This window comes from Heloderma suspectum, chromosome 6, assembly GCF_057233095.1.
Source record: "Heloderma suspectum isolate Gila_16-S chromosome 6, 16-S_ref, whole genome shotgun sequence".
Classification (NCBI taxonomy): Eukaryota; Metazoa; Chordata; class Lepidosauria; order Squamata; family Helodermatidae; genus Heloderma; species Heloderma suspectum.
Window position 1 is genome coordinate 29213332 of NC_139463.1, and position 13635 is coordinate 29226966.

Below are 13635 nucleotides of genomic sequence, written 5' to 3' on the forward strand. Positions count from 1 at the left end.
CAATGTTTTCCAGCTCAGTGATTTTCTCTTGCTACCCCCAACTCTCTCTCCCATGTCCTTATCTCTCCCCACACCCAACTGAAAGGGTAATATATAATTTCTCTAGGAATATATAAATTTCTCTAGATCTAATTATATTTGATCTGCCTTTTAAATATTATTTCCAATGTTTTCTTTATCACCACTGGTAACTTGCTGTCACTCACGGAGTCACATTCTAGATATAGTGCTTTCATTTATTTTATTTGTGTGTGTGTGTAACTCCTTGCAATCTAGAAGGAAAGTGAGAAGGGGGTAAATTGTGTTATTTACTGTGTGTGTGTGTGTGTGTGTACAAAGGCTTTAACCTGCCTCAAAATCACTGACATTTTTAGGGTGCAATCCTATGCATATTTAGACAGAAAAAAGTCCTGCAACTCCCACCATGCTCCAGGCTGGCTGGGGCATGCTGGGAGTTGTAGGACTTTTTTTTCTGTCTAAGCATGCATAGAATTGCACCCTTGGAGATAGTTCTTGGAAAATGGGTGCCATGGATAAATTGAGGCCAAACTCATTGTGACTAGTGTAGCCATGGTTATCTAGTATGCACATTCCCAATTCCTGTATAAAGCAGTGGATAGTGTGCTCTACAGAGGGGATGTATACCAGTGGTAGATTTTCTGCATACTTTTCATGCAGAAAATCCCAGGTCCAATCCCTGTCATCTCCAGGTAGGACTAGGAAAGACACATTCCTGAAACCCTGGAGAGCTGCTGCCAGTCAGTTTCTGGACTAGATGGACTGACCATGGTCTGATCAAGTATAATTCAGCTTCCTATGTTCCTATCAAAAGGGCCATGCAAGTGAGGGAAGTGGAACCCTCCCACTCTGTATTCATGTCCCAAGGACCTTTCTCCCAGATCAAGTAACTTCAGGTATCAGAGCTGGCCTGGTACACAGGGAAAGAAGTATTTGGGTGAACATAAGAAAGTGTCCTATTCACACCAGGGAAGGGTGAGAATTTCAGCTCGATTCAATTTTGATATGAATTTACCAAATTTCACAATGTTCTCCATATAGAGGGCAAAAGGAACTTGATTTCTAAAAAATAAAAATGGATGTGGAAGAAACTGAAACTCACAGGTTTGTCTATCCAGGCCCAGGGCTTTGAGTGCTGAGCTTTTAAAAGTCTGGGTTTGAATATCTGTGTATTTAATCATGTTAGTGATGAATTTGGGTTGCTATCTCTTTTGTCCAACAGGCTCCTCAACTTTAATAGCTATGAGACAGCCAGGAGGTACCACATAGTCCTGTCTATGCTGGGAATAGGTATACTTACTGAATTTGGCTGGTGCAAATTGTAGCTCTCCAAGCTACTCATCCTGATGGCTATATGCTACCTCCACTATTGGAGGCAGTGAGCCTATGTACTCCAGTTGCTGGGGAACATGGGTGGGAGGGCGCTGCTGCATTCATGTCCTGCTTGTGGGTTTTCTGTGGGCAGCTGCTTGGCCACTGTGTAAACAGAAACCTGAACTAGATGGACCCTTGGTCTGATCCAGCAGGGCTCTTCTTCTGTGCTTATTTTCTTATGGGCAGGTTAATTTTTCGTATTTCCGGATGCAATTGCCATTCTTGCCTTGGCAGTTACTGTTGGGTGCATTTGCCTCTCTTACCATGCCAATGTCTTGCCCACTTCCCTCCTCTTCCTTTCTTCTCTAGGAAGTCCCTTTTTCTCATGTGTGGCACAGCCACCAGCAGCCACTCCACTGTGCCTTTTCACTGGAGCGCTACACTCCTGCCACCACACAACTCTCATGCAAAATCTGTGTCAGACAAGTCAAAGGCCATGAACAAATCTTACAGATCCAGACATCTATTCTTGAGGTGAGTGGTGTGTCCCCACCCCCAGCCCCATCCATATCTATTCTCCCATAGGCATATTTTATTTTCTGCACAAAACAACAGAAATGATGCCTTGTTTGGGCCACTTGTGCTCTCCTATATAGTTCCGGCCCAGCGCCTCCAGCAACACCAGACAGGCCGCTTAACAAGATCAGCCTCGGATGGCCTCCTCTCTGTCCCATCAGCCAGGACAGCTAGGCTGGTGAGGACGAGGGAGAGGGCCTTCTCTGTGGTAGCCTCCAATCTGTGGAACTCCCTCCCTAGGGAACTCCCCAATGCCCCCTCTTTAATAAGCTTCCGCCACGCATTAAAAACGTGGTTGTTCAAGCAGGCATTTGGGGTGGGTTAGGGTAATTTTAGAAATATGTTTTTAATGTAGCATTTTATTGTTTTAAACTGTGTTTATTATTGTACATCGCCCAGAGTGGCTGGATGACCAGCCAGATGGATGATTAATAAATTTAATAAATAAACAAACAAGCAAACAAAAAATTGAGCGTTCACTGTTAAGAGTAGGGATGCTTGAGGGATTGGTTGATCTTTGTGAATTTGAACCCGATCCACACATCCTGAATGAAGATGCAGATCAGGATGTAAGTATCTATCAAGTTTTGCACTTCTCTGGATGTTGCAATGCAGTTTTTGGTGCAAAACACACACAGACACACGCGCACACACACACACACACACACCACCCATCTCAAATGAACTGGTATATACCAAACACAGGTTTGCCTCCTTCCCCAGAATGAAGACATGAGGCATACTTGGGCTCAGTGCCACAGCTTTAATTTGTAGCATCTAGGATTTGCAATGGGCATAAACATATATGAGGGCCAATTTCAGTCACCCCATCACTTGAGAACTGGGGAAATCTGCCCGTTGGGCAATACTACCCTGGCTCTGTGGGGTAGATTGAATAACACGCTGATCCACACCTTTCATTCCCTCCCTCCCCCCATAAAGGCAAGCTGGGGGCTTCCTGGCTACTTCACCCAGCCCATGCTGGCCAGCGTTTGATGAGCTAAAGCTTCCAAGGGATGCTCCTTTCCACATCCCCTCAAGCTGGCTAGCAATGAGAGATAGGTTGGGCAAGCGACCCTTCAACCTCCAGGTGCCTCCGAGGGCTCACCCGGGCATCCGAAGTCATTCCTTGGAGACCCGCACTACCTGCCAGTTGTGAACAAAAAAGCGACAATCTGAACAATCCGCCAAATTAATAAACACAATACCCACTGTGTCAGAACTGCCAAGTTAATAAACACCACACCCCCTGTGTCAGAGTAGGCACAAAACAGGAGTAGTGCCCATCAGGGAGCAGGTCCAAAATCCAAATCAGCCTCCCTGTAGGCACCAAACTAATCCCTTACTCTTGCACTGGGAGGGGTGGCTGAAATGCTGCACTGGTTCAAAAGAGACTGCCACCCTATGTAGGCGTGCATCCTATCTCTCACACTGGCTGAGAAGACAGAGAGTCTGGATGCCAGGCAGCCCATGTCTCTTCATCCAGATTCAGCAGTGGCGAGGTAAAACCACCCTTTGCCGAGTGCTGGAGTAGCAATGTTACCACCATAGTGAAAATTTGCCCACAGACAGCAAGGTTTCGATATGGTTTGCTTTCCCTTCTCTTGAATGCTGGTGCTTTTGTTTTTGTTTTGTTTTTTCCCCTCACCCAGAAATCTTACTATCGAATGCCATGTCCTGCCCATTAATGATTTCCTCTTCAAACAGATTCACCGATATGGCACGTTTTTACCCCTTCCTCCAAAAGATAACAGAAAGTCAAGGTTAATTCAACAACTTGAAAACAGTAACAACAAAACAGGCTCCATGCTTCAACTTATCATTGTATGGGTGTGTGTGTTTTGCAAACCAGGTAGCAGCAGCTTATCTTCAAAGTGCAGAGAACCAAATCTGATGCATATTTAATTTAAGGCAATCAGAAAATGTGATGTATCTACAGCGTTCCTATTACTTTGCATGGATGTCTTTCAAGATGTGCCATAAATGTTATATGAAAAGGGCTTGTAGTACCTTTCTGATGAAATATTTATACTGCACTAGCACCCAGACATCCCAGGCAGGAGGCATATCTTGGTGTGCTAGACAGGGAGAAACAAACATGAAGGTGAGGAGGGCAGTTCCTGACCCACAGAATTTACAGTCTCAGAGACTGCGAGGAGAAAAAAAGAAAAGCACACTGGGAAATGTGTGCAAGTAATGGGGTAAGAACAGAGGAAGCTGACTTAGGTCAGGCTATTTGTTCATTAGGCCCAAATATCTAGCAACATCCCTTGAAGTCTCCAGGAGAGGTCTTTCCCATCACCTTATCCTTTAAACTAGAGAACCCAGCTTAGTGGGGAGAGCTAGAAGAACCCATAATAAAAGCCTCTGCTCCTCTCTTGAGTCATGGGCAGCAGACAGAGGTGAGCCAGGAAATGAGAACCAGGAAGCTGAGGGCCAAGCTGGTAGTCAGGAGCAAAGAGCAGTCAGGATCAGAGAGGGCAAAGCAGATGGCAGGGCCAGACAACAAGCCTGAAGAGCAGGACTAGAAACAGAAGACACACCAGAACTCAGTTGTTCAACCTTGTTGCTCAGGCAAGGCTTGGGTGGAACTAGGGATGTATGAGAAATAGGGATGTCATGGGAGTCTGATTGGGGTGGAGTCTGCCAGACTCCCTGCTGCTTGGCCTCCCAGACCCTGCTCTCCAAGCCGCCATGCTTACTGGACCCACTGGCTGAGCCACCACGCGGTCCACAAGTGCCCATAGGCCACCCATTCTCTCAGCGAGCCACCATTTTGCGAAAAAAATGGCTGCTCACGTTTTTTCTGTAAATGTAATGTTACATAAATGGAAGCCATAAAGGGGGCATTTACAAAATATTGCAGGCATAAGGGTCCATTTACATCTGTAATGTTGTGTGAATAGCCCCTTTTTGGCTATTTACACAACACTACATTTGCAGAAAAACCCAAGCCTCCATTTTGCAAAACAACAACAACAACAAGGCTTGCTGAGGGAACAGGCGGCCACTGGGTGCTCATCGAGCACCCATGGACTGTGCAGAAGCTCATGCGGCCAGCGGGGTTTTGGTGGGTGGGCAGCACCACTGATGGAGGCGAGTCCTTCCATCCCTAATGAGAAATCCATTTCAGTAACTTTTTGATCAGGATTTACCAAGTTCACACTTTCTGAATCTGAACATACATTTGGATGTAATCTATGGTCAAAGTCCTTACATGGATTTGGATGCAATCTGTTGTTGAATTCTGTAAATTTTCGAGCTTGCAATGTGATTCGCAGACCCAAACAAATTGTTTTCAACGGCATGCGTACATTTGAAAAATATGCAAGAAAAAATGTGTACTTCTGAAGAAGTGCACAAATACACTTTAATAAATGGGAGAAGAATGTGTACATTTCAAAGATGCACATAACGGAACTGTATGTTTGGAAAAGATATGCACACAAATATGCATGGGTTTTTATGCCAAACGAAAAATGAAAAACAAAGCTCACAATCTCATATGGACTCGAGCCGGAACAACCTTCAAGATGGAATTGGGAGAACTTCGGCAAGCTTGAGTTTTGCTGATTTGCACATTGCTAGCTGGAACTAAAAGCCCTTTATACTCCTCCCTGCCCAGAACAACCCGATGATTGGCCTATGTGGGTGGAGTCAGACCCAGAGGTACCTCAGAAATAATTTTCTGAGAACTAGTTCACTGGTTCACTATTGGGGGAGGGGGGTGGAGTACACACAGGACCAGCAGTTCCTGACCAGCTGGGTTACAACGAAGCTTCCCAGGTGTTAGTTTCTGCTGCTTTGGGTGGGTGAGCTTTCTATATGACCCTAGGAACTGGTGGGTGAAATTCCAGCCTTCATATATGTCCTTCAGTTGTGTTTGCTTAGATCCATGTGAATGGAAATTTGTGTGTGGGACTTGGGCTAACCAACTTTTAAAGCCACTTCAATGGTGCATTCAAAATAGCAAATTAATTTAGAACTCTGTGGGGGAGCAAAATCCCCCCCCCCGAGTTCTCCTAGATAACTTATTAGTGACAACTTTCTGAACTGAACAGAGCACAGTTCAATATCAGTAGGGGTGTATGAAACCCCACTTACCTGGCTCCGCTGGGTTCCATGGGGGGGAGGTGATCTGGTCCTCCCCCCCGGAATCCTGCCCAGCTGGCTCTGCTCCACAGCCAGTCTGCGGAACCACCGGCCAGGCCAATATGCAGCAGGGCCTCCATCTGCTGCCAGGCTGCTGCAGACACAAATGGCATCCTGCATAGGGGATACCATTTGTGTCCCTATGCTAGGCCATGATAGGCTTCGTATATATTTACATAGCCTATCATGGCTAAACCATGCAAATCATGGCTAAACCATGCAAATGGCGGCCACTACACAATTTGTGTCCCTGTCTTACCGTGATAGGCTACATAGAGACTTACGTAGCCTATCACGGCAAAAGCAAGGACACAAATGGTGTCGTGGCCACCATTTGCATCCCTGCTTTAGCCGTGATAGGCTATGTAAATATATACGTACCCTACCACGGCCTAGTGTAGGAATGCAAATGGCGTCCCCTACACAGGACGCCATTTGCGGCTAGGGATGTCAGAGAATTCTGCCACAGATCTTGGTGAGGCCGAATGCCAGTGCATTCGGCCCCCTGAAATCTGTGGTGGAACGGCCTGCCCCCCCACGGATTCCCCCCGGGATGAGACTTACCTGGGGCGGATCTTCCGGATGGCAGTGGCTCTGGCGGCGGCGGCTCCGGCGGTGGCAGCAGCTGGTCTTCCGACCGGCTGCCACCACCGCCATTTCCAGGCTTGTGGGAAAGAAAAAAAAAGACGTGATAGGCTACATAAAGATTTACGTAGCCTATCATGGCTAGGTTTAAAAAAAAGAAAAAAAGATGTGATAGGCTACGTAAATCTTTACGTAGCCTAGCATGGTTGGGGGTGGGTTTTTTAAAAAAAATGTGTATGGAAATGGCGGTGGCTACAGCCACTGCCATTTGCATTCCTTCTTTTTACCGTCTTAATCTACGTAAATATTTATGTAGACTATGACGGTGAAAATCAAGGGGAACGCAAATAGCATAGCGGGCGCTATTTGCGTCCCCTTTTGATTCGCCGTTTTAGCCTACGTAAAGATTTATGTAGGCTAAAACGATGAATGAAAAAGGGACGCAAATAGCGCCCGCTACGCTATTTGCGTTCCCCTTGATTTTCGCCGTCATAGTCTACATAAATGTTTAGGTAGATTAAGATGGCCAAGAAGAAGGAACGCAAATGGTGGCGGCTGTAGCCGCCGCCATTTGCGTACACGGGTGTTTTGTTTTGTTTTGTTTTACCCAGAGCCCTCCGCGGCCAGAAATCCGGCTGCGGACGGCTCTAGCCGGGCCAGGCCGGCCCTGGCCGGCAGCTCCGCGGAGCTGCCGCAGAGCACAGCCGGCCGTTCGAGGATTCCGGGGGGAGGAACGGAGCGCCTCCCCCCCAGCCAGGATTCCGGGGGGAGGGATGGAATGCCTCCCCCCCCCACCATCAACATAATCCGCAAAAAGTAAGTCACTTTTGTACATCCCTATTTGCGGCTGCAGCAGCCCAGAAGACGACCCAGAGCCACCGCTGGAGCTGCCGCCAGAGCTGCCAGCAGGTAGATCCGTTCCGGGGATTTTGGGGTGGGGGTCGGGGGAGGAGTCCGTTCCATCACGGACTCCAGGGGCCGGATTCTAAAGAATTCTAAAAGAATCCAGCCTAGGGATGGGGGAGAATTTCTTCCCGAAACTTCGGGGGGCCGAGTGCCAACGCATTCGGTCCTCCAAAGGTTGTTCGGGGAGAAATTCTCCACCCCCCCAGCCCCCGCCCCCCCTGGAATGGGAGTTACCTTTCATGAATGTCCCTCCCGGCGGCGGGTCCCGGCGGCGGTTCGGCAGGTCTTCGTCAGGGGCGGGGGCTGCCGCCGCCGCCATTACAAGAAAAGTAAAAAAAAAAAAAAATGCCCCTGTGATAGGCTACATAACGATTAACGTAGCCTATCACAGCTAGATTTGCAAAGTCAGCCGTGATAGGCTACGTTAATCGTCACGTAGCCTATCATGGCTGACTTTAAAAAAAAAAGCGTGTACGGCTAATGGCATTCCTTATTTGGTCCCTGTAGTCTACGTAAAGATAAGGGCAAATAGCATTGCCCTTACTTTCGCCGTAGGCTACGTAAATCTTTACGTAGACTACAGGGACCAAATAAGGAACGCCATTAGCCATACACGCAAATAAGGAACGCGAATGGCGGCTCCCTATGGGGGCCGCCATTTGCGTACGCGCTTTTTTTTTCTTCAAAGTCACCCATGATAGGCTACGTGACGATTAACGTAGCCTATCAAGGCTGACTTTGCAGATCTAGCCATGATAGGCTGCGTTAATTGTTACATAGCCTATCACAGGGGCGTTTTTTTTTTCTTTTGAAGTTCATGGCTGGGGAGACGGGGCGCTTCTCCCCGGCCTGAATTTCAGCCGGGTGAGGTGGGAAGCCTCCCCCCCAGCCTGAATTTCGGCCGGGCGAGGAGGGAAGCCCCCCCCCAGCCTGAACTTCGGGGGGAGCAGCGAAGCGCCTCCCCCCCACCGCGAAGCAAGCTGCGAGACCAGGTAAGTGACTTTCATGCATCCCTAATCCAGCCTCACTGGAGTCCGTGGTGGAATTCTCCAACATCCCTAAATATCAGTAGATCTGATTCTATGGAAATGGTTATGCTGTATGTATTTTATTCTGTGCAAATTTTGCACAAACACAAAATTTTGCACAAGCACATTCAAAAATACAGCATCCTGAGTATAGTTTTCCACCTCTCCCTCCTCTCCCTTCCTCCTTCTTTCTTTTTGATTCGTGAATATTTTTTCATGCAGAATGAAAGGGAAACCATCACTTTCTTTGCACATGATGACAGCCACTTTCCTGTTCAGATGGGGCCGCAAGCCTTCAAGATACCACATTCTATCAGACAGAGGATATGTGCGACTTTTGACACACCCAGCACTAAAGGCAAAGACTGGCAGATGTTAGCACAGAAAAACAGCATCAACAGGTAACCCAAGGCCATTTTGAAAGGCAGTGTATTAACATTTACAATGGCTGTAATGTGCTTTGGAGCCATCGTCACTGTTAGGTTTACACTTCCATCAGTAATACAAACATTGCTCAATATCCTGAAAGCTGCAGCATTTAAAATTATTTAGTAATCAAGTGTTCATTTTTCATGTCTTCATTCCAATGACCCCCAACATGCTTTGAGGTCTGCCAGAGGTGTTCTGCTCAGGGTACCATCTTTTGTGGATGCAAGATTGACATCCACCAGGAAGCAGGTCTGACATTATTCTGATAATGTGGAATGCTCACAGCCAGAAGGTGTGCCTGGCAAGGGGAGCAGCAGCAGCAGGAGTCTCTGGTGGTCAGTAATGGGCCCTCTGATAAGGTGTGGACCTTGGGAGCTGTCCAATGAAATGGATCCCTTAAGTCGGCCCTGATCTACTATCAGCAAGCATATCTCACCAAGGTTCTGAGAGCAGGTTGTTTGCCCCTTTTATTTTGTTATAGGGCACGGACTGTTCTGCAGCTGTTAATGTGTTGTATAAAAGGGCCAGGATCAAAAGCAGATGACATTATGCATGCTGGATCGGAAGGTTGCTGAAAGTAGGGATGGCGGAGAATTTCTCCACAAATCTTCGAGAGGCCAAGCGCCGAGGCATTCGCCCCCCCGAAAGTGTTGGGGAAATTCTCTGCCGGCCCCCCGCCCCCACCCCGGGATGGGACTTACCGTGGCCAAATGTCCCTCTCAGCAGCAGGTCCCAGCGGCGTTTTGTCGGGGGCGGGGGCAGCGGCCGGTCTCCCGACCGGCTGCCACCGCCATTACAAAATAAAAAAGTAAAAACACACACACACACACCCGTGATAGGCTACGTGACGATTTACGTAGCCTATCACGGCTAGATTTCCAAAGTCAGCCGTGATAGGCTACGTTAATCGTCGCGTAGCCCATCACAGGTGACTTTGGAAAAAAAAAACAAACACGTACGCAAATGGCAGCACCCATTGGGCGCCGCCATTTGCTTTCCTTATTTTGGCACGTCTAGTCTACATAAAGATTTATGTAGACTACAGCGAAAATAAGGGCAATGCAAATAGCGTGCCCTTATTTTTGCCGTAGTCTACGTAAAACTTTACATAGACTAGACGTGCCAAAATAAGGAACGCAAATGGCGGCGCCCCATGGGTGCCGCCATTTGCGTACGTGTTTGTTTTTGTTTTTTTTCCAAAGTCAGCCGTGATAGGCTACATGACGATTAACGTAGCCTATCATGGCTGACTTTGGAAATCTAGCCGTGATAGGCTACGTTAATTGTTACATAGCCTATCACGGGGTTTGTTTGTTTTTTCACTTTTTCTTTTGCGGCCGGGGAGACGAGGTGCTTCTCCCCGGCCTGAATTTCAGCTGGGTGAGGCGGGGTGCCTCCCTCCCCTCGCCTGAACTTCGGGGGGAGAAGCAAAGCGCCTCCCCCCCACCGCGAAGCAAGCTGCAGGACAAGGTAAGTCCCTTTCGTATATCCCTAGCTGAAAGTGTAATCCACCCCTGATAAGAGCTTCAATCCATATGTATATCCTTCTCACCCATGTGTGAGATGAAGATAATGGCAGGACAGGCCTTCTACTTGATGGAATGGTGTGTGAGGCACCATTCCATCTGGGCCTTCTATTTGATGGAACCATGTGTGTAGCATCAAGTTTCTACTGTGCTTCTGGGACTTATAGTGCTCATTCCCAGCAGAATGATGCTTTGCCTAGATCTCCCAGAAGTGCAACTGCCACTGTTTTGTCTGCAACTCCCATCAGCTCTAGACAGCATAGTCAATGATGGAGGAAGATGGAAGTTGTAGGCCAAAACATCTGGAAGGCCACAAGTTGCCCACTGCTGGCCTTGAAGAAGGGGAGCACAGGCTTCAAGCGGGGTGGTGCTTGCCTCAGTCTCGCTCACAAGCATTTATTTATTTATTTATTTATTTCTATACCGCCCAATAGCCGAATCTCTCTGGGCGGTTCACAAAAATTAAAACCAAACAACACACAATAAAACAATTTAAAATATATAGAACATTAAAACCACAATATAACAATACAACCACAATAAAACCTAGCAGCAGTACAGGAGTTTAAAATACAGATTTAAAACAGCAAAGATAAAAATTTAGAAAGCTAAAATGCCTGGGAAAATAAAAAGGTCTTCACCTGGCGCCGAAAGGAGTACAATGTACGCGCCAGGCGAACCTCACTAGGGAGCTCATTCCAGAGCCGGGGTGCCACAACAGAAAAAGCCCTCCTCCTAGTAGCCACCCGCCTCACTTCCTTTGGCAGGGGCTCACGGAGAAGGGCCACTGCTGATGATCTTAAGGTCCGGGCAGGCACATATGGGAGGAGGCGATCCTTCAGATAACCTGGCCCCAAGCCGTTGAGGGCTTTAAATGTTAATACCAGCACTTTGAATCGGGCCCGGAAACGGACTGGCAGCCAGTGCAGCTGGAAAAGTACTGGCGTAATATGAGCTCGCAGGCCAGTCCCTGTTAACAATCTTGCTGCCCTATTTTGGACCAGCTGAAGTTTCCAGACCGTTTTCAAAGGCAGCCCCACGTATAACGCATTGCAGTAATCCAGACGAGAAGTTATCAGAGCATGGATCACTGTAGCTAGGCTATCTCTGTCCAGATAAGGGCGTAGTTGGTATACCAGCCTAAGCTGATAAAAAGTGCTCCATGCCACTGAGTTCACCTGTGCCTCAAGTGACAGTTCTGGATCCAAGAGCACCCCCAAACTACGAACCTGATCATTTAGGGGGAGTGCAACCCCCTCCAGAACAGGTTGAATATCACCTAGCTGGGCAGACGAACCACCCACTAACAGTACCTCTGTCTTGTCTGGATTGAGTTTCAGTTTATTAGCCCTCATCCAGTCCATTACCGTGCCCAGGCACTGGTTCATTCAAGTTGGGGATGGCAGAGAATTCCGCCACAGAATCCAGTGAGGCCGGATTCTAAGAAACTGCCCCCCCGGAGTCCACGGCGGAACGAAAGACTCACCTCTGCCACCCAGGGGAATCTGTGCGGACTGGATCCCACCTGCTGCTGTATGTCTCATCCACTGCTACCTGTCTTCGGAAGCAAATGGCGTCCAGCATAGCGGACGCCGTTTGCATCCCTGCCTTTTGCCGTGATAGGCGACGTAAAGATTTACGTCGCCTATCACGGCAAAGAGCAGGGACGCAAATGGTATAGTGGACACCATTTGCGTCTCTGCTCTTTACCGTGATAGGCTACGTAAATCTTTACGTAGCCTATCACGGCAAAAGGCAGGGACGCAAATGGCATCTGCTACGCCGGATGCCATTTGTGTCTGAAGACGAGCAGTCTGGCAGCAGATGGACCCAGCTGGCAGCTCTGAGGACTCACCACAGAGCGGAGCCAGCCAGGGAGGATTCTGGGGGGAGGAACGGATTGCCCCCCCCCTGCGGACCCCCCGACAGACTTGGAGGTGAGTTCTGTACACCCCTAATTCAAGTTTGCTTACTCAAGGGCCCCTGCTAGCGCTGTGCTGAATATTTCTCCTGCTTTTTTTCCCGACCATTCTCATTCAATTTGATAGAAGAGAAATTGCTTTTGAAAAGAAATTCAAGGGAGGAGAAATTTTGGAGAAATTCTCATGGGCTGCATTTGGGGTTCTTGTGCTTACCTTACTTATGAGGCAGCTGAGGCATGTGCATGAGTGTCCTTTCTGTCATAATACAATAATCTCAGTGGTAGCCTGTTAGGGATGGTGGAGGATTCCACCATGGACTCCAATGACCCCCCCCCCCGGAGTCCGTGGTGGAACGGACCACTGACCTCCGCCACCTCGCGAAGTTCATGCTGGCTGGATCCTACCTGCCGTCGGCCGTGTCTGTCCCCGTCCGTTAACCGCGCTGCCATCCGCTGCTGGTCTGCGGATGCAAATGGCATCCGGTGTAGGGGACGCCATTTGCATCCCTGCTCTTTGCTGTGATAGGCTGTGTAAAGATTTACATAGCCTATCATGGCAAAAAGCAGGGACGCAAGTGGCGTTCGCTATGCTGGGCACCATTTGTGTGGCAGCGGATGGAAGTCCAGCTGTGGATGGGCCCGGCCGGCAGCTTCGCGGACTCGCCATAGAGCAGAGATGGCCGGGGAGGATTCCGGGGGAGGGAAGGATCACCTCCCCCCCTGTGGGCTCCTTCAGCAGACTAGTAAGTGTGTTTTGTACACCCCTAGTCTGATCCAACCATTGGGTACGCCTGTGCACTGTATACTCAATAAAATCTCCTTGTACGTAAACCTGGATCTGGCTTATCACTTTCTCAGCACCTCTAAATCTTGGCAGCCCACAGCCAGGGCATACAATGACTTAGGTGGAGCAGTGAGGACAAGTAGGACCTACAACAACATCAAAGTGCATCTTGATCTCCTAGGAGGAGTGCTACTGTTCAGGGTTCCTGGAAACAAGCCCTCTTGCAGGATACTGTAAACTTTAAGGAGCTCAAGCAGGGCATTGCATGCCCCCACTTCTCATTTTTTGTTTGTTTTGTTTTTCTTTTCCAAGTGATACTCCATGGCTACTTAGCAGGTTCAATCCTAATGGGACAGTTTGGGGAGCTTAGGTATTTTTTTCCCATCTCTTTTAAAG

General features: G+C 48.3%; 1 protein-coding gene across 1 annotated transcript in view; it reads left to right on the forward strand.

Annotated features, from left to right (window-relative positions):
- The window catches only part of UNC5D (unc-5 netrin receptor D), a 721393-nt gene that overhangs the window by 697872 nt on the left and 9886 nt on the right, over positions 1 to 13635 (forward strand). The window contains exons 16-17 of the mRNA XM_084807245.1: positions 1702 to 1866; positions 8802 to 8980. Of these exons, the coding sequence (XP_084663371.1) occupies positions 1702 to 1866; positions 8802 to 8980 (344 nt within the window). The remainder of the gene's footprint in view (positions 1 to 1701; positions 1867 to 8801; positions 8981 to 13635) is intronic.